Below are 19,614 nucleotides of genomic sequence, written 5' to 3'. Positions count from 1 at the left end.
CATGAGTTCCAAAAATAAGCAATGAAACAAGGCATATAAAATACAAAAATAGCCTTAACGTAACCTTTTTGCTGATCAAAATATAAGTGTTTTTAATCAATTATATACGTACATAAAAGCAGAGCATGGTGTGATTGGAGCACGAGTTCAGTGCCTGCTGTCCTGCCTCCTGGGAGAGGAGGGTGTTTAGCTTCCCAGCTCCTGCAGGATCCAGGACAGGCATCACGTCACGTGAGTGTTCCATGGCTGAATCACCTGTCCCGGCACCTGGGGAAGATGCAGCTACCGAGCAGGAGCTCCTCACAGCTCCAAAACGTTTTTACCTGGGTTCTAACACGTTGAGTCCCTGCTAATTGTGAAAATACTTGTGGATCTTTCTCTTTTTTTTTTTTTTTTTTGTCCTGGAGCTGTTTATTCCACGCCCTCGGGAGTGTGAGGGAGGATAGTGTTCAATGCCAAGCTCTCCTTTAGCAGTGGCGGAAGAGGATTGTGTCTGCTTATGAGGTATTTTCCAGTGGGATTGCAAGGGTCTGAGAGTGACTGGGGTTTGGATTAGGATGGAATTTTAATTCAAAAATCAGCCTTTCTCTGACTTTCAGAGCAGTTTTGGGTGGGTTGCTGGGGGGTTGATTAAAGGTAAGTCAGTGGATGGCTTGGAAATTCCCAGTGATCCCGGGTTTATCTGCACATCTTGAATATACAGATTTGGTCTGTTGGCAGTGACATGGAAAGGGAATGTGAGCTGCTATTATAAAATATAAAGAAAATGGAAATAGAGCCAAATATGCCACATACAGGCACCTTCTTTCACAGGTTTTCTCCTTTCTGAGCTTCCTCTGTATACCTGGGTTGTTTTAATCCTCTGTGATAAGAGATCCTGTGAACCTTTAAGCCAGAACTGAAGTCTTTATCCTGTTTTACATGCCCAGACTTCCTACGTTTCCCATCCATGACTGGAAATGTTTTCCACTGAAAACAACGAATGGCTTCTCATTAGGAAAGGACTTTTAAAACTTTAAATAGAAGAAGATGTGGCTGTTGTAAGAATATTCACTCTGTGGTGATCAGTGGGTGTGGGGGGTGTGTGTGTCATCCTGGAATGGTTTGGGTGGGAAGGGACATCCAGTTCCACCCCCTGCCATGGGTAGGGACACCTTTCACTGGCCCAGGTTGCTCCCAGCCCCTTCCAACCTGACCTTGGACACTTCCAGGGATTGGGCAGCCACAGCTTCTCTGGGCAACCTGTACCAGAAGAATTTCTCGTTGAGTGCTTTACCCCAATCCATATAAACCCATACAATTGCAGCTGTTCCTCTTTAGAGATTTTTAAATATTTTTTTTTTAATGACTAACTTTTCTTGCGTAATTCCCGCTTTTGGAGTGAACTTGGTTAATCTTAAGGGCCTTTTCACTCTGCTGCAGTTTTTATGAGTAGGCTGTGAAATAGAACAGCACTGTCAGGTGTGGACCTGCCAAACCAGAGGAGAGACCTGGAGGTGTTTAGATCCAGTGCTGTTGTTTTCAGAGTTGCTGATGTTCACGTGCAGTGCCACTGTAAATTCAGCGCCATGTGCTGTACAGTACGGAAAACCTCAGTATTCCTGACTGCTCTCTGTGCATTTGGCCTCCTGAGGTTGCACTGGTGTGTGTGTGGGGGAGATGTAAATAAGTTTTTCTGCTTTTTGATGCCAATCATCTCTCTTCTGAATTGTAGGAGAGCTCACACCTTAACAGTCTTGTTCATCCTCACGTGTGCGCTGGGCTACGTGACCTTGCTGGAAGAGACTCCCCAGGACACAGCCTACAACACCAAGAGGTAAATAACTGAGCAGGGGGTCTTCAGGTGTGTTTTTGGAACCTCTGCACTCCCTCACTGAAGTGCCTGAACCCTCAGAAAGCTACAAAACTGGTCATAAGTCCATAAGCTCCTCTGATGCTGATCACTGAATGTAATTTCTAATCAGTTTAGTGTCACTGTCACACCTGTGGCTGTCGTGTGGTGGGGTTTAAAAACCCCCTCTTAAAATAACATTTTCTTAAAATAACCCTTATTTCTAAATGAGAGGAGCTGTGACTAAATTTCTCTGACTCAAGTGCCTTTTTTAAAATTACATTTGAGATTTCAGCACAAATCACTGTTTGTTGTTGAAAATTGCCCCGAGGACTTGCAACCCAAAGGGAAACAAGAATGAGATGAGTCTGTTTCTGCTGCAATTTAAACTGATTCAATGTGGTTGAATTTCTCCTCTTTTTCAGTACAGTAGGGTAGAAATAGCATGTAGAAAAGTGGTGTTTTAAAAAGCTAGGTATGTTTTAAAAATATACTGCAAAACATCCTTGCTAGAAATGTGAAAATCATTGTTTTCTACCAGTCTGGTTTCTCAAATATAATGGGTTTCTTCCCCCTTGCTACTAAAGGGTTTCCTCCTGTTTTTGTACATTTGTGAAGTGACTCAGGATATATCATTTATTGTACTGGTGTTGCAGGAGTTGGGGTATTTCCTGAGATAATCCTGGTTGTTCTGGCAGTCACACAATAGCTGGGGCTGGTGGAACTCACCCTGTGCCCACCTAAGTGCTGGGATTTTACTTGTGGGGGTGAAATGGAACAAGCTGGAAACTGTCTGGGGCTGGGAAAGGTTCTGGAAGGCTTCTGTGTGAACAAATGCCATTTTATTCCCCTTAAAAGGAGGGAGTGCAGGCTGGAGGCGTGACATGCTACGGAATGGCCGTTGGAAACTGGGAAGGGGAAAAACTGAAGGAGAAGTGATAACACATCCTCAGGGAGTAATACAGAGCTAAGGTGACTCAGTGGAATATCTTATTATTGAGCTTAGAGCCTTCACTGCCTTAATCAAAACAAACCCAAGGAAGATTAGTCAGCAGGTGAGCCTTTCTCTCAGGAAACACAAGTTGTTTTCTGCCTCTTCAGGGAGGGGAATGTTGTGCCCAGTTATTAAAATCAACTGACAACATCATACCAGGGAAGGGGCAGCGAGTGGGCTTTGATCACTTCTGCTGCTCTGGCTGGGGAATTCTGCCTGTCACAAAAATCCTTGAAAAGCAGCATCCTTAGGATTGGACACGGTCTTCCAAATGTTCCGTGTTTTATACACCTCTGTTCCCGCTCCTGCTGCTCCCTTAGGCTGTTGTCAGCCATTCCAGCTCCATGCCCATGGGGAGAGTAGTTAACTTGGCCAGATTATTCCTTTTTCCAACCTAAAGATCAGTGCAGACATAACCATGAGTCCTTTGGGCCCTTCCCAGGCTTTACCTGCTGCCTTGGCCCCAGTTCCTGGAAGGGATGGATGTGGCTGTGCTGTTCCACATGCTCCTTGTGCTGAGTCCTTTTCCAGGGAACTCTGGTCTCAGTTGAATAATGGAATATCCAGAGCTGGAAGGGACTCACAAGGATCAAAGTCCATTCCCTGGCCCTGCACAGGACAGCCCCAAGAATCCCTCTGTGAACCTCTTTACTGAGGTCTCTGAGGTGCTACAAGTTTAGCACCACCCTACATGAAGGATTTCTGCTCAGTCCCTGTCCCTTACCTTCTCCAGCATCTGCTGCTCTCAGACTGTTCCTGGCTCTTCAAGTGTAAATCTGAACAAGGAAAACATATATTTCAGTGTATATCTGAACAAAACCAGGCATTTCAGAGCAGGATGAGATGGTCACAATGTGCATAAGTATATCCATAGCCCAAATTTTCACAGAATTTTTATTTTTGCTCCCATAACTTAAAATCCCTCATCCCAGACCGAGATCTTTGTCAGTCCTGATGCAGAACTGTATTTTGGTTTCAAATCCTGGCCAGCACGAGGCTGTCCCTGTGTGCTGGTACTTTATGGGAACACTTGCTGCCTAATGACCAGGAGTGGTTTTGGCACCACTGAGCAGAGTCTGAAGCTGTCATGGGGTTTTATTTCCACCTCCTGCACACTGACAGTGGAGCAGTGTTTGGGGATAGGTGCAGATCCTAAGTGCACACTTCCAAGCACTCCAGCCTCCTTTGTTTCCAAGCTCTGGTTGAGGTGCAGAAGGTGCTCAGAGCAGTAGATTGAGGTGAAGTTCCCAAATTTGCTGGTACTGTGTTTCCCGGACTGGAGTCTCGTGAGGCTCCCACCTCCTCCCCTGTAAAATCAGGATTATCTTACCCTGTAAAGGTGCTCCATTCAGTCATTGTCAGGAGCAGGATGAGTGGTGGAGTCATGGAATAAGTCACAGGAGAAATGATGGGCAAAACCCGCATGAGGGCAGGGACCTCTCAGCTCATGGGGTGTGGTGTCTGTGGCTGAGATTTGTGTTTGCATCTGTCTGATGTTCCAGGGACATTTTCCCTCCTGCAACAGGCCAGGGCAATTAAACAATTAAAGGTGGATTATTTCTTTTAAAGGTGAGGTTTATGGAAATCTTTTATGTGTAGATCTAATCAAGACTTCATTAGGATTCCACACATGATCCTGTTATCTATTGTGATTAAACTACCTCTGTTGTAAGGACAGTGGAACATTTCCTTTGTTAGGCAAAGAGGTTTTGTGCTGCAGACGTGTCTGATCCATGGGACTTTTATTCCCACAGTTCCTTGGAACAACCTGTCCCGACTGACAAGTGTCCCCCTGTGCTCTGTTCAGCACTTGGGAGGGTCAGGACTGAGCTCCATCTCAGAGAGAGGAGCCAAATGAACATTGAGCACCTCCTTAGCATACCATGGCTGTGGAAGAAATCCACAGCTCCCAAATATTTTGAAGGCTGAGCAAGGTGTCTTGGGGGGAAAAAAAATGAATTTTTTTTTTCCCCATACAAAACACATTCAGGTTTCAAAGCACCTGTGTGCTCCAGGGTTGTACATTGAATTTCAAGCCATGAATTGTCTCTTCTGAGATCCCTTTCTATATAGTTTTTGGCGATCCCTGCCTTCCATGGGGGCGGATCCAGGGATCTGTGGCTTTGCTCTTTGGTGATCTCCAGCTGCTGTGGCTGAACATCCACAGAGAAATTGAGGTACCAAAGAGACCAGACGTCCATGTGCCCATTTTCCAGGACCTGTGGGTCGTACCAGCTGTGCCAGTGTGGATCCAGCCCGGGAGGGGACAAGGGAGTGGGAGCTGGCTCAGTGAATCCCAGGACAAAGGACCATACACAGCTCCTCACAGACAGGCTTCATTGTCCCATGTCTCTGAATCGACTCTTAGCACAAACAGGAGCTTGTTTGTGCCAGTGAAACTGCTGCCAGGTTCTCCCTTTATTGTTTGCTTAAATGCTAAAAATGATTTTTGCAGGCACGGGTTACTGCTTTGTGCCTTCCTGATCTACTGCTCAGGTGGAAAACACTGGCTGTGTCCATCCAGGTGAGGAGAGGAAACCCCCTCTCAGGTCCTGGAGCATTCCTGCCCCTAGGGCAGGCTGCTGGTTAGGCCTTGGAAGCTTTCTGAGGAGACAGATTAATGATGTTCAGGGGGAAAATGTAGTTACCACTGGAAAAAAACCAAAACAAATATAATGAAGATGGTGTGGCTATTATGCAAATTTGGGATTTGCTTCCAGACTTGCCATGGTGAACTTGAAGTAAGTTAATATATCTGAATCCCCAGCATGTTTTATGGGCTGAGAATGGGTTTTAGAGGGAGCACAGCTAAGTTCCTGTGGTGATCTGGATTCAGGATTTGAATTCCAGCTTTGGGAAAACGACCCATGAACTTGAGGGGTCCAGACTGTGAGCAGAGATGGGGTTGTCACGCCTCACACAATACAGGCTGTTCCACGACAGTTCCTTGTGCTGGTGCTTCCAAACACAGCTATGACTCAAAATGGAGAATATTCTCATTATTTGAGATCAGCTGGCAGGGTTTTGCCATCCAGATCTCTGGAAATCCTGGTGGAACTGTCTATTCACAGATCCATTCAGGAGCTAATTCTGGTGAGCTTCCCAGTGTTTCAAGCAAGCAGAATAACTGAGTTAACTAAAACCCCATTTTTATTTTCAGGGAGCACAAACATTTGTACTTGGAGGTGAATGCTGCAAAATGAAGTGTCATAAATCCTTTAGTTTTCTATTTTGAATGGAATTTTTGACATGTTTAAAGTATGATCAGTCTCCTACTGCTTTTGGTTTGTAACATTTTCTCTCTGACAACAGAATTATTGGGTATTTTCTGTGGCTCCTGCAGGCTGAGCCATTTCATTTGCAGTCAGGGGTTGCATCATTTACTGCAAACAGGGAATGAGCTATTTCCCAATTATCCATCCCTTCAGCCAGCACTTAGGCAGGTGATATGAGACAGCAGGATCCAGTGGGAATTGAGGTGTATTAAAAAGAGCAATTTTGGATTACTTTGTGCCCCTTAATCCATTAAAACCAATGGAACATGTCCAAGGTTGTGGGTCTTTGGTATATTTGGGCTCCTGATCCAATAATTTGTTTTTATTTGCTATCTCTGTTATATTCTTTAGGCTGTGTGTTACAGTTCCAGCCCTGGTGTGGTCTTGTAAGCTCCTCCTTGTCCTGAGCTGATTAAGAAGCTGTTTTTGGAGTTTTGGAGCAGGGGCAAGTCTAACAGCTCGCTTTTAAATTGCATGGAAACCTAGTGGAGCAATGAGAGCTTTCTCACTGCTAAATCCCGAGTGTCTCCGTGACCTGGTGGGAATAAAAGCTGCTCACAGACACAGGGAAGTGTTTGGCTGGCTGTGTGGTCCCCATCCTAGGGATCCAGGCACTGCCCTTTTGGATCGTTTTTCTTCCTGAATCCATTTATGATGGACACATCCAGCAGTTCAGAAACAAAGGTCCAGACGTTTCTCACATCAAAGAACACGGGATGTGCAGTCCCACGAGGAGGATGAAGCAGTAAAACAGGTTGTTGTGTTTTCCCTTTCAGAGGCATCGTTGCCAGCATTTTGGTTTTCCTGTGTTTCGGGGTGACACAAGCTAAAGATGGACCATTTTCAAGGCCTCACCCAGGTAATTCGCCTTGCTGGGGTCACTCAGATCTCTCTGACGAGCTGCCTGGTTTATGGGGAGGGTCAGTGTTTGTGTTGCCTGGAGAGGAGGTGAGTTGTAACTTCAGTAATCACAGAGGTTCCTCAGCACTGCACACTTATCGCCTCGGCTCCACTCCATCCTGCCGGGCTTCCAGGCTGCCTGGGGCACGGAGGCTTTACTTGGATCTTCCCTTTTGGCTTCCTGTTGTTAGCAAAAAGCTTTGTGTGAACTGCCAGATTCTTGAAACCTGAACTTCCCCTGTTTATCCTCTTTTTTTTTGTTTGTTTCTCCTCTCTGTACTGGGATTGTGACTGTGTATCCAGTGCTCCCTTTACTCTGTGTCCGTTATCCACAGAAACTGGGAGATTAGAAGGCCTTGGTTATGATTTTAAAGACTTCTTGTAGGACTGGAAGTCTTGAAAGCATTTGAAAGCCCCACACAAACCTCTTCCACAAGTTATGTAGCAGCAGGTAAAACATGAAAATGTTTTCATGTCTTTGATCTTTTGCCTATTTTTAGATGGGAATTGTTGACAGAGAAAGAATTAAGGGAATTTATGCAGGCTTAAATAATATTCCTGAAAGCATTGGGCTCTCCTACAGCCCAATAAGCCTTTAGGTGTTTTTTATGCCAAAAATTTAACCCTCCAGTTTAGGAATGAGGACCAGCAGACACCTCACAAACCTCAGGCAGAGCAGAAGTGGTTCCAGAGCATTGCCCTCTGCAAACTTGGGGGGGGTTATTAAGTTTGCATTTCTGGGGTCTTATTAAATATCAGGTTTTAATCTTTCCTCCTGTTACAGTTAATTCTGGTTCCTCCTACAAGATAAACTAGTCCTCTTAAGGGTACCAGTGATATTGGGGTGCATTCAGGGTTAGAACATCAGTGGGTTTGGGATGGAAACTGGTTTTATTCCCTAGAACAAAGCAGTACAAATTGGATGGGGAAAGTCCAACTTATGACTAGCTCAGAGATAGTTTACATTTCTTCTGGTTTATTTTCTGTCTGAAGTTATTATTGTGTTTAAATAACTCTTCTTACTGGGGTTTATCCACCAGATTTATTTACACACATTTTGCTAAGGCAAAAAAAAACTTTTAAAGCAACAAGTTTGGCTTTTAGTCTCCTCTTCAGTGTAACATTTTTGGTAGTCCTTCTTTGTGTGCTTTGAGTTTTCTGCTTTCCAATGGCTCCCCAGACCTGCAGGATATTGCAACTGTGATTTTCTTGGTAGTGTGATGCTTCCCAATATTTTTGGCAGAGCCTTGACGTCCATCTTTATGTTCCATGTGCTGTTTTCATGGCTGGGTGACAGTGACTGGCAGGTAATCCCAAATGGTTGTGGTTCAGCTGATGAGGTGGCAGGAAACCTTCCTGGTTCCGGAGTGTGGAGCTGTGCTGTGAGCTCCTCTGTCACTCCAGTCCCTTGGGATCGTCTGGTTCTCTCTTTGCTGTCCCTACCTTCCCTGCTATGTGTCATTAACCTACTTTTTTCTAAGGCCATTAAGGAAACTGATCCCAACCACCACCTAAATGGCACCAGTCCAGAGTGGTGGCTTAATTTCTTTTTTTGGCTACCCTTTTAGGATTCCCAGCAATGGCAGCTTTATCCAGGGGCTCATCCAGCTTTACCATTTCCCTGCTGATTTCACACAACCCCCCCTTTTCTCTGGTTTAACTGATAATTTGCTACATGGACATATTCCATTATGGCCTGACTGTAATCCAGAAATGTGGGACAATCATGGAAATAAGTGGCTCTGACCTGTTTAGGCAAGACTTTACCAACTTGCCCTGCTTTTACCCCATTTTCCTGTAAACCATCGGCTTTGTTTGGTTCCATCCAAACCTTCTGGCAAAGGGGGAACAACTCCCTTAACCCCAGAGAACAGAACTGTGCAAGGGACAGATCTTAAGCTCTGCTTGGGGGTCCACTTATTGGTGGCTGAGCGGCCAAATTTGGGCAGTGGCATTAATTAAATGGTAAAATTAATCAGCACCAGTTGACCATCTCACTAATATTTGCAGAAAAAAATATTCATCATTCTCACTGTCAGCCCCTTTCTGGAGCTGTGAAGGTACCAACAGCCTGGTGTTGTAGGAGCTCAGGGATGCTTTATTGCCTTTGTCAAGATAACATGCCCACATTTGTCATTCCGAAGAAATTCTCCGTGACAGTTATTAATGCCCTAAGAAGTAACTTTTAATACTCCCAGCCTTTGCCAGCAGTTATTTGGACTTAATACATCATGTGTGACAGCACAAGCTGTTTGGGGAGTAAACTGTGAGGTTCTGGAAAAAACCATGGGGGTGGAGGGCTGGGAATGGCTGGGGATGAGCAGGCACAAATGTGGGGACAAAGCACGGGCAGCACTGGTGACAGTGGGAGGAACAACCTTGTAATTGTGCAAAGGGAGAAGTCTTTTCATTAGGGCTTTACCCGGGGAATAGCAGTGATCTGCCCCTTCCTGACAACTCCTTTAACAATTCAGGAATCTGGGTACTCACACTGGTTTTGCATGAGTGTTTTGTTCTGGGGACAGTGATACTTAATTGACTGGGTGGAATAAACGAGGGCAAGCTGGTCCTTTGACTCAGATCTTTCTGTCTCAACGCAGCAGCAGCGTTTAATGTGTTCAGACATTACATTTAGAGCATCAAACGTCCCTCCCAGCCTGGGACAAGAATCAGTGTCCCAGCCTCCCAGTCCTGGCAGCTCCCAGCTCCCACAGGTGGTGCTTTGAACCTCAACTGCCTGTGGAAAAGCTGGAATTGGAGCGGCCCAGTCCCGTGCCAGCTCTGCTCAGCATCCACAGCTCCAGCAGAAGTGCTTTGCTTGGGCAAACCACTTGGATTTGGGTATTTCTTTACTCATTTAGCCTTTCAGGCAGTGTGGGCCAAGCTCTGACCAGGAGCAGGTGAGAGGCTGGTTGTGCCCTCTGCTCTCTGGGACGTGTTCATGTCCTCTTCCCAAATCCCTGCAATGGCAGCAGTTTAGTGTTGGATCCCTGGAATCACTCAGTTTTCAGGTGTGTAAATGCTTGGTAGAAACCTCCTTAGCCACGAGGAAAGCCCTGGTTGGAAGGAGGCAAAATGACAAGTGAATTTAAAGAAAACAAGTATTAAGAGATCTGCCAAAAACAACTTTACAGCTGAGGCTGGTCCAGGAAGAGAGAGAACAGAGTTTGTGCAGCCTTGGAAACATGGTGGTTCTGGGGTGCAGATCCAAAGTGTGTCAAAAACTTCTCAGGACCCTCTGTCACAGCACTAGAGCAGAGCCAGATCTTAATTTTTAATTACGGATTTTTACTGGGCATATTCAGCAGCTACCAGAACCACGTGAACAGAGGGGAAGAAAAGCTCAGATAAGGATTTAGGTTTCTCTGCTTTGTGAACTGTGCCCCCATCAGCTTCAGACCCACATTCCTGTCTCTGAGCAGTGTAAAATCTCTCCTGCAAGGCTCTCTGGGTTAGAAAAAGCAGCATTTTCAGGCACCTGGCAGTGACATTTGAAGGAAACTCTGCTTGGTTCTGGAGGGAGAAGTGTGGTGATGAAAGGTTATTTCTCCCTGCTAGCTTGAACTTGGTGCCAGCCTGGGAATAGTTTCCTCCCTTCCAAATAATCCTGTGACTGGTGAAGGGTTTTTTTTGGCTGTTTGATTTTTCCTAAGCTGCGTTCAGGAAGGACAAGAGGGTGAAAGCAGTCACAGAGCTCTGAATTGCTGTTCTCTGGGCCACACCTGCCTTTTTTTTTTCTCTTTTTTTTCTATTTTATTTTCCAAAAGTGTCAAATAGGTGATTTTGATGGCATTGATTTAGCAGTTTTAGCTGAAAAAAAATTCCCACCTTCTCACACTTTGATCTATTTTAATGATGGTGTCAAAAGCAGGTTGTCAGGGACTACTTTTAAAAAATGTGGGGGATTTGTTGGTAGGTTTAGTTGGTTTTCTTATTTTTCTTTTTGTTTCTTTGGGGTTTTTTTTTGTGTTTGGTTGTTTTTTGTTTGTTTGGTTTTGTTTTTGTTTTTTTTTTTTTTTTTTTTTTGTTTTATAACTTATTTTCTACTTGAGGCTGAATTGGGCAAAGATACATTTTGGTTTGGGTGCAAACAACCCCTGAGGAGCTCTACAGCACTTCTGATTTAAATATCCACTTGGGATGTCAAAGTTCTGCTGAATTACCTTGTGTAGAATTTTTGGGTCTGGTGGGGAAAGCTGCTGGAGCTTTGCATGTGCCCATCCTGGCTCTGCAGCAACCTCTTAGGTCAGGTCACAAACCCTGGAGGGAGTTCAGAACCCAGAAATCACTCTGTGCAACAGAGGCCAAACCAGTCTCTGTGTGGAGCAGGAATGAGCCCATGGAGCACAAAACTTCCTTTCAACCTGTGACCCGAGGGCTGAGCCTGTCAGGAGATCTGAGGTGCTGAGGACGGGGCTGGAAGTGTGCAGACACTGTAATTTGGGCGACCTTTGGTGTTACTCAGTGTGAGAAGATCCATAATCACACGTCTAGGGAGAGTGAGAGCAGCCCTGGGCTCTGCAGGGCTGAGCTTTGCATCACATTTGTTGTGTGGAGGGTTTCAGGTGATCTCACATGTCTTACATCCAGAGCCTGCTAAAACCTTTGGTACATTATTTTTTAATTTAATTCCAGGTAAAAGCGAAATTATCCTTGGGACTTTGAAATGCTTTCTGTCCTGCGAGGGCACAGCCTTGTCCTCAGGCCAAAAGCTGGGCTTCCAAAAGTGGCTCTGCCCTGTCTGGTTGAGCCAAGGTTGGACAGGTCAGGGCACCTGAGATCAGGGAGGGTGTTGAGGAAGGATCTAGTTCTTTTCCAAGGACTGCTGAATTCTGATCCCTAATTGGGAAGTGTTTTGTTGGGTGGAAGTGTTCTGGATCCTGGTCCCTTCTCCCAGATCCAGGTCAGTGCCAGAGCAATTCCAGCAAGTTTTCACAGCAGCCTGTGTGGGAGTTAAAGGTCCTTTCTGGCTGTATCCCTCAGGAGGGGTGAGGAACACTGTGCTTGGCAGCTGCGATTTGTAACTTCTGCGTGGGAGCATCTCTTGAAACGAAATTGGTTCCCAGAGAAGCTGTGGCTGCCCCATCCCTGGAAGTTTTCCAGGCCAGATTGGACAGGGCTTGGAGCAACCTGGGCTAGTGGAAGGAGCAGGGGGTGGGACTGGATAGGCTTTAAGGTCTCTTCCCACCCAACCCATTCCAGAATTCCACGTTCAGTGGTACTGCAGTAAATGAATAATTAACTACTGGTTTATTGAAAACTTTGTAATATCCACCCCTGTCTCTCTCTGCAGCTTACTGGAGGTTTTGGCTGTGTGTCAGTGTGGTGTATGAGCTCTTCCTCATTTTCATCCTCTTCCAGGTAAGTGACTTAGACCTCCAGTTCCTAAATGCCACTTCAGTGTGGAGATCAACTCCCTTGTGGTGTGCTTTTTTCACTGACAGCAGGAGATGCTCTTCAGTTTTGTGAAATCGGATCATTGGGCTGTTTAACGAGACTAGTGGCTGAGGGAAATTATAATATAAAAATATTTCACCTGCTCTGACCCCCCAGGTGCCCTCAGCCCAGGGCAGACACTGGGGTAAAGTGTTCTTAGATGACCTGGCTCTTGTTCAGATCGAACAGTCAGGAGCTGGGTTTTCACACACCCAACCTTTCCTCTGCTGGACCTGCTGTGACGTGGGGGGAATTCATCTGGTTTCACCTTCTGAAATACCTTTTACCTTGAATGACAGGTGCTTTGAATATTTGGGGTTTTTACAATAAGCCAGAGCTTCACATCCAGCTTTGTCTGGTGGCAGGAGCTGAGGAGGAGGGTTTTTCTAGAAAAAAACATGCCACTGGTTCTTCCAAATAAAACAGGTTTTGCCATATTGGGGTTTTTACCACATTTTACCATATCTTGTCCTTCTTTAGTAAACAGAATTTACCCGTGAATTTACAGTCCCATCACTTCTCAGAAGGGCAGAGGTTGAAAGAAATGTTTTGAGACAATATACTCATCAGGCAGCTTTAAAAGTCATTTTAGACAAGAGAAGGATGAGGAACATGATTTTTTAAAAAAAAAAAAGTTTTGCCTTTAGAGGCCACATCACTTGAGGAAGTGGGGCTGGAATTGGGATGTGTGGGATCTGCCTGCTGCTGGAGTAGGGCCTCTGATGTGCAAACAAGGTTTCAATATTGATCAAACTCTTTCCAGCTTGTCAGAGATTTCCTTTGGTTCCAACATTTCTTGTTCTGCTTGCCTGTACTGGTGCAGTTGTGAACTCCAGTAGAAAGCCTGGAATGGCTCTGCCTTCCTCTGGCAACCTGTGGTGTCACTAGAGATTTAGTGGTGAAGGAACTCCCTGGTGTTGCTCAGCTCTTTCTAAATATACATCATTGCCCTGCCCAGGTTTAAATAAGGTTAAATTCTGCTGAGTCTGCAGGTGACTGAACTTCCTTACAGCAAAATACAAGCTGGCTCGTGGCTGAGACTTGTCTCAGTGGGCTTATTCTATAATTTTATTGTTACTCTATCAATTAATGTTGGCCTTGTCCTGCTTTGCCACCTGTCACGGATGCCCCAGTGCTTGTGGGGTGAAACCCTGACCGCAACTACTGAGCAATTTTGTTGGGAAATTAATGCTCAGCAAACATGTGGCTGATCTGCAGGCAAATTTTTATAGGTTTTGGTCATTTGGGTAATTTCTTCTTGCTGTTTCCTTCCAGCCTGTCATACATCCTTTACTGTGGTGTTGGGAAGGATGAGCTATGTGGAGGTTTTGGGAGGGATGGGGTGGCTCAGAGCAGTGCCTTAGGGGAGCAGGGTTAAGGATCACTGATTTCTGACCTTTAAGAAATAGTAAGGTCATTCTGTAGGCATTTTTCCCTCACTGTGTAGGAGTGGAGAGGCTCAAAGTCAGGTGTATGTGTGAGGCTTCAAAACCTGGATGTGTTTCAAGGGTTGTTGCGCGACGGGTTTGCCAAAAGATCAATTTGAAGGTCGTCGTTGATCTTAATTCTCTTTATACCTTCTGTGCACGGATCCTTCATATGGACTCCTTGTTTCTCTTCTCCTTTGCAGACTGTGCAGGATGGGAGGAAGTTTATGAAGTACATTGACCCACATTTAGGGGTTCCTCTGCCAGAAAGAGACTATGGGGGCAACTGCCTTATTTATGACCCTGGCAATGAAACGGATCCCTTTCACAACATCTGGGTAAGGAACAAACTCAGTGAGTCTGTTTTTTTGTTAAAAGGTTGCTTCATTGAGCTCTTCAAAGTGCAGCGGGGAGTTGTCTGAGTGTTGAGTCAGAGCACAGGCCACAACTGACTCTTCAGCTGCCTTATTTCCCTTCTCTTGACCTTCCCTGTCCATCAGATGGAGATGTGTCCTTGGATCCTGATTGCCCAGGGGTGAAGTGTTTAACAGCCCTTCTTTCTCGGGTTACTGATGTCAAATTTTCCACTCAGAGTTCAGATTTCTTTGGGTGCTCAAAGAGTCTTCTACTCGGTCACCTTGAGGCACAAAATTCATCCCAGAATGGTTTGGGTTGGAAAAGACCTTAAAGATGATGTATTTCCAGCTCCTTGCCCTGGGCAGGGGTACTTTCCACTAAGCCAGGTTGCTCCAGCAACATAAACTGCACTTTTCTGAGTGCCAGGAACCATCAGGTTGTTGGTTTTTGCTGGCAGACAGAAGAGTTGAAATTCAAGGGCAAAGCAATTATGGTTATTTACAGCTCTCTGATTGCTTCTGTCCCCTCATCAGGCAAGGAACAGGACGTTCAACATTAAAGAGGTGGTCTCTGCTCTACCAATACCATCCTAATCTCAATTTCTGCCCCATAAAATTGCTGTCTTAACTTGTTTCATCCCTGTTCTTGGGAACAAAAACTCCTAAAATCCATCAAGTGTTTATGTGTGAAACAACAGAAGTTCATGGCTGCATTTTTCTTTGAGAAATAAAAAAAAAACCAAAAACATGACTGTTTTTGTAATGTAGTGACCTACACTCTGTTCTTGGATTCCAGGACAAGCTGGATGGATTTGTTCCTGCTCACTTCTTTGGCTGGTACCTGAAGGTAAGGATGACTCTTCTCTTACGCTTAAAGCCTCACTGCTGCTTCTTTGGTGGTGCCAGACAGGCTTTGGTTGGTTGTCCCAGGCTGTGTTTGGAACACATGAAAAGCCTTTTTTCCCCCTTTCCTCCCCCCCCCCTTTCTCCTGCCCGTGTTGGGCCACCTCATTCCTTGCCAAAGCTGTGTTACAAGGGCAGGCTCCCTCCTGCACTGGGATTCATTCTGGGGCAGATCAATAAAGACCTTTATTTCTGTGGCAAGAAATACTGGGCTGACCTTTGGAAGTGGAGTATGGGACAGGCAGGGACAGTCTGCTGTTCCCAAACACTCGTTTGTTATGATAGGCTGCTACTGCTGCTTTCCCAGTGGCATCAAATCAGGATTTTAAACCATTAAATGGGCAGTGATTTAATTCTTGTTACTTTTTAAGTCAGTATCAACCAACTGTGGAAGAAATTCCAACTGTGCTTGTCTCTTGCAAAACATTCAGCACGTGGTTTGCTGGTTATTTTGGTTCTAAATATTATCTTTTTTAAACTAGAGCAGACTTACTAACTCACTTGATTATTTTGCCCCCTGCAGACCTTGTGTGGGTTTTTACCCACAAACCCACCATAAATAACAATCTGACAGAGCTCAGCTGTCTTAAAAACAAGCTAGGGATGTTGTTTTGTGTTTCCATTTCAAAAGTGCAGATGTGTTCTGGGAGTGGTTTGGGTTGGTTTGAGGTTTCCCCTATAGGCAAAGGTGAGTTTGCTCGGCACGGGGAGACCTGGACTTCAGCTTGTTGGTGGCTTGTTCTGTTAATGAACTGAGTTGTAAATTTGGAAAACTTGGATCTTTCTTATCCAAGAGAAACAAATTAGAAACTTAAATGTCAAAATAACATTTCAGTTACGTTCTGTGGTTATTTTTACAAATAAATTACACTGAGGAAAAATGCCTAAATTGTGAAAAAAAACCTGCCATGATGCCTAAATTGTAAGTGCCTGGTAACAAGACATAAGGGGAGTAGTAACACATTCCTGAGGCACTGGAATGGGATGGAATTCCATATGCCAGTGGAGCTATTCTTGTCTTGGTCTGGAAGAAGCCTGGCTTTTGTCAAAGAGGCTGTTCCTGCAGCCATGGTTGAGGTGACCCCTCCAGGGGTTTGTTCCTGGGCTGCTCAGCTGGGAGGAAACTGGCTGCTGGATTTCCTCTGGGTCACAACATGCTTACCTGTTAAATATGTTAAATACTAACATATTTCTCTCTTACTAGCTGACGGTTGAGTGTGTTGTCCCAGTAAATAGAGGGTGGGCATGGGTTTGGGTTTTTCCCCAGATCTCAAAAGCCACCAATACTGGGAATACTGGCAATATTGGGAATGAATGTGCCTCATTCATCAGAAATTATTTTGGCTTTGGAGTAATCTAGATCCCACGAAAAGGCTCTGAAAAAGCCTTTTTTGAGCAGTGTTGGAGCCTTGCTGCCTGTGATGGTGGAGCACCCAGCAATTCCTTGCACTTAACTGATTCCCTTCCTGCTGAATCCCATCTTACTGTCTCTGCTCTTTCATGGGCTGGAATTTATGCCATCATCTGCATTTCTGTGCTGGTTTTGGCCGGGTGAGAGTTAATCTCCCTCAGTGTCTTTGTCTCTTGTGCTGAATATGTGCAAAGTTGAGAGGCCTGTGAGCGTTTGGCTTTCCGGGACCATCACAGCGCGGAAATCAAATTGTCCTGAGTTTCCTGATCCTTTTCTGAATGCTGGAGACAAGATTTTCAGCTGTACTGGTAAAAGAAAAAAACGGTAAAAAACCCACACCACATCTGTCCTTTTGTGTTCTGAGGCCAGAAGTTTGGAAACTAGGGAAATAAAAAGTGAGAATGTTTCATGCACTGTTGCAAAACTCTAAATCTGAGCAGAGTCTGACTGGGATTTATGGAATGCTCTGTTATTTAGGTTTCTAAAGGGCATTAAGGTAAGCAGTGTCTAGTTCTGCTCCCTCTCTGGTGTGCAGGTCGTTTTTGGGGTGGTTTTGAGCAGCTGTTGTGGGTGTTTGAAAGGCTTTTTTTTCTTTTCCTGCCTTTAGACGTTGATGATTCGGGACTGGTGGATGTGCATGATCATCAGTGTCATGTTTGAGTTCCTGGAGTACAGCCTGGAACACCAGCTCCCAAACTTCAGTGAATGCTGGTGGGATCATGTACGTACCACAAGGACTAGGGTTTAAATGGGAATATATATATTTTATAGGGAGGGGTAGGAAGTGGTGAGAGCTGAATTGGATCATGTCTGTGTGTGTTTTGTAGCCTTTTTGCCACTGTTTCTGTAATTTTGTGGGTTTCGAGCCCTTGCACATGGTAAATGTTTTGTTTGGGTTCATTTCACAGCAGGGAAAGAATCTAAAGCTGAACACTTTCAAATATTTGCTGAGGGTACAAAACAGAAAGTCTGAAATTCAGAAAAACTTGGTGCATAAAGTTTCGGAGGACGATTTGTCTTGCCTGTTAGGAAAACAACCAACAACCAGAACTCACTGTAGTTTTTATGCAGCTCTTCCTCCTTTGCAAACCTCTCCTTTCTGAGAGCAGTAAATATTACTGTGTCTGGAATGTTTCTGGTTTATAAAAAGATTTTAAGAGATAAATGTTCGGCCTTACTGAAGAGCTGTGTGGTCGTTGCAAGTTATGGTTTGTATTCTTGTCCTAAAATACAGTTTGTGTGTACTTTTCCAACCCAGAGGGACTTCAGGCTTAAAGGGACACCCTTTTTAAATTATGCTTTGTTTTCCTGTGAGATGTAAATGGGTACCAGAGCGATCAGAATTCTCTGCAGTCGGAGCACACGGCTCAGATCTCGTGTCTGCCTGGGCTTTTACAGTTAAAGCTCTTTCCCAAGCTCGGAATGATTTGTTCCATGGCTGTATTTATAAAAGTCAATGCATTATGTATGAAGACACCGAACAAAGCTATTCTGCCTTCAGGAAACCTTTTGGAATTAACACTCTGTGTCCCCCTCCTTTGAAAGGGGCACTGTACCTGTAGCAATTCCCTGTTCCTTCCCCAGCATCATGGTGTGTTTTCTCCTTCCAGTGGATAATGGATGTGATCCTATGTAATGGATTAGGAATTTACTGCGGGATGAAGACTCTCTCCTGGCTTTCCTTGAAAACATACAAGTGGCAAGGACTCTGGAACATTCCCACCTACAAGTAAGTTGGGGGGGGAAGGAACTCCACAGGCACAGCACAAAGTTTGGGCCCGTGTTCCAGGTCTTGGTTGTTCTGTTTGGCTTCACGTGGGTTAAAGAATTCCTGGGTGTTCAGATGGCTTGGGGACCTAATGATTTATTGCTGCAGGGAGGCTTGTTCGAGAGTTTTATTTAACTTGAGAATGGACCTGGTGGAAATACAGCGGTGTGTCCTGATGTCTGCGAATGAGGGCATCCTGTGGAAGTGAGCTTATTTAAGGCAGTTGTTGAAGAAGAGGCAGGAATCCAAGTTGTGATCATACTCTCATTCACAGCAAGGATCTGCTTGGTCTTCATGCATTCCCTGGTAATCAGAACTTCACAGGAATTGGGACAGTGGGAATTAAAATTTAATAAATCCCTTGTAGTCATGTCCCAGTAATGACCCATCCTGCTCTGCAGTGTCTTTGCTGAGCAGAGCAGAACTGCTGACAACAGCGGCTATAGCGTATTAAAGCTTAAATTGATAGTTAAAATAACAAGCTTCTCTAACTCAGAGTTAATCTCATTAAACTGTGATTCTGATGGAGTAAACGTGGGCATTTTGCAGGCCTGACTTGGTGTCTGAAATGGAAACACCGCTCGATGTCTTTTACCTGCTTTTTATTAAACCTGCCATCACGTTTTGCTCTTTCTCAGGGGCAAAATGAAGAGAATTGTCTTCCAGTTCACCCCTACAGTTGGGTGAAGTTCGAGTGGAAACCGGCGTCCAGCCTGCGCAGATGGCTCGCCGTTTGTGGCATCATCTTTGTGGTGAGGAAACCTCTCTGGCCCTTCTGCCCTGATTTCCTGGTTTGTGGCACAGGGTGACTCGGGCTGCACCCCTGGGAGGTGATATTCTTGGAGCTGAGACCAGAAGAGATCCCTTCCCAGTCCCACAGGACTGAGGCCTGTGTCCGTGTCTCTGGGACAGGTAATGGATTCGTGGCACAGGTATTTGCTGAACGCTGTTGCTGGCACTGTGAGCGGTACCAACTGGGATCTGCACATATTTCAGCCCCCAAAAGCATTGGTTTGGGGTGTGAGGGGCTCGTTTCACTCAGTTTTATGCAGGTACAGGTAGCAATGCAGCTGGAAAGGGCTGTACTCAAGCTCCTGGAGCACAGTACTGCCTCTGGTAATATGTTTATACAGGCTTAAATAATTAAAAATATAAGATTTTTAATAATAATATATAATTTAAAATATAGTGTGTAATTTTTTAATAATAATATACATAAATAATATTTTTATACAGGCTTAAATAATTCAATTACCCTAGATTTTTGTCTTTTTGTGTCTCACTGAACACTTAGCACCTGAGTGGCTGGATTT

General features: G+C 44.9%; 1 protein-coding gene across 1 annotated transcript in view; it reads left to right on the top strand.

The window, feature by feature from the left end:
* PTDSS2 (phosphatidylserine synthase 2) overlaps window positions 1-19,614 on the top strand; it is a 33,246-nt gene that overhangs the window by 6,366 nt on the left and 7,266 nt on the right. Inside the window, 9 exon segments of the mRNA XM_050334871.1 lie at window positions 1,715-1,816; window positions 6,877-6,959; window positions 12,294-12,361; window positions 14,067-14,201; window positions 15,016-15,066; window positions 17,141-17,254; window positions 18,144-18,262; window positions 18,940-18,968; window positions 18,971-19,053. Coding sequence (XP_050190828.1) covers window positions 1,715-1,816; window positions 6,877-6,959; window positions 12,294-12,361; window positions 14,067-14,201; window positions 15,016-15,066; window positions 17,141-17,254; window positions 18,144-18,262; window positions 18,940-18,968; window positions 18,971-19,053 — 784 coding nt within the window.

This window comes from Myiozetetes cayanensis, unplaced genomic scaffold, assembly GCF_022539395.1.
Source record: "Myiozetetes cayanensis isolate MyiCay16 unplaced genomic scaffold, myiCay2020 scf6-25, whole genome shotgun sequence".
Taxonomy (NCBI): Eukaryota; Metazoa; Chordata; class Aves; order Passeriformes; family Tyrannidae; genus Myiozetetes; species Myiozetetes cayanensis.
Note: the sequence above shows the minus strand (reverse complement) of the source record. Positions and strands in the feature narration are given on the sequence as shown.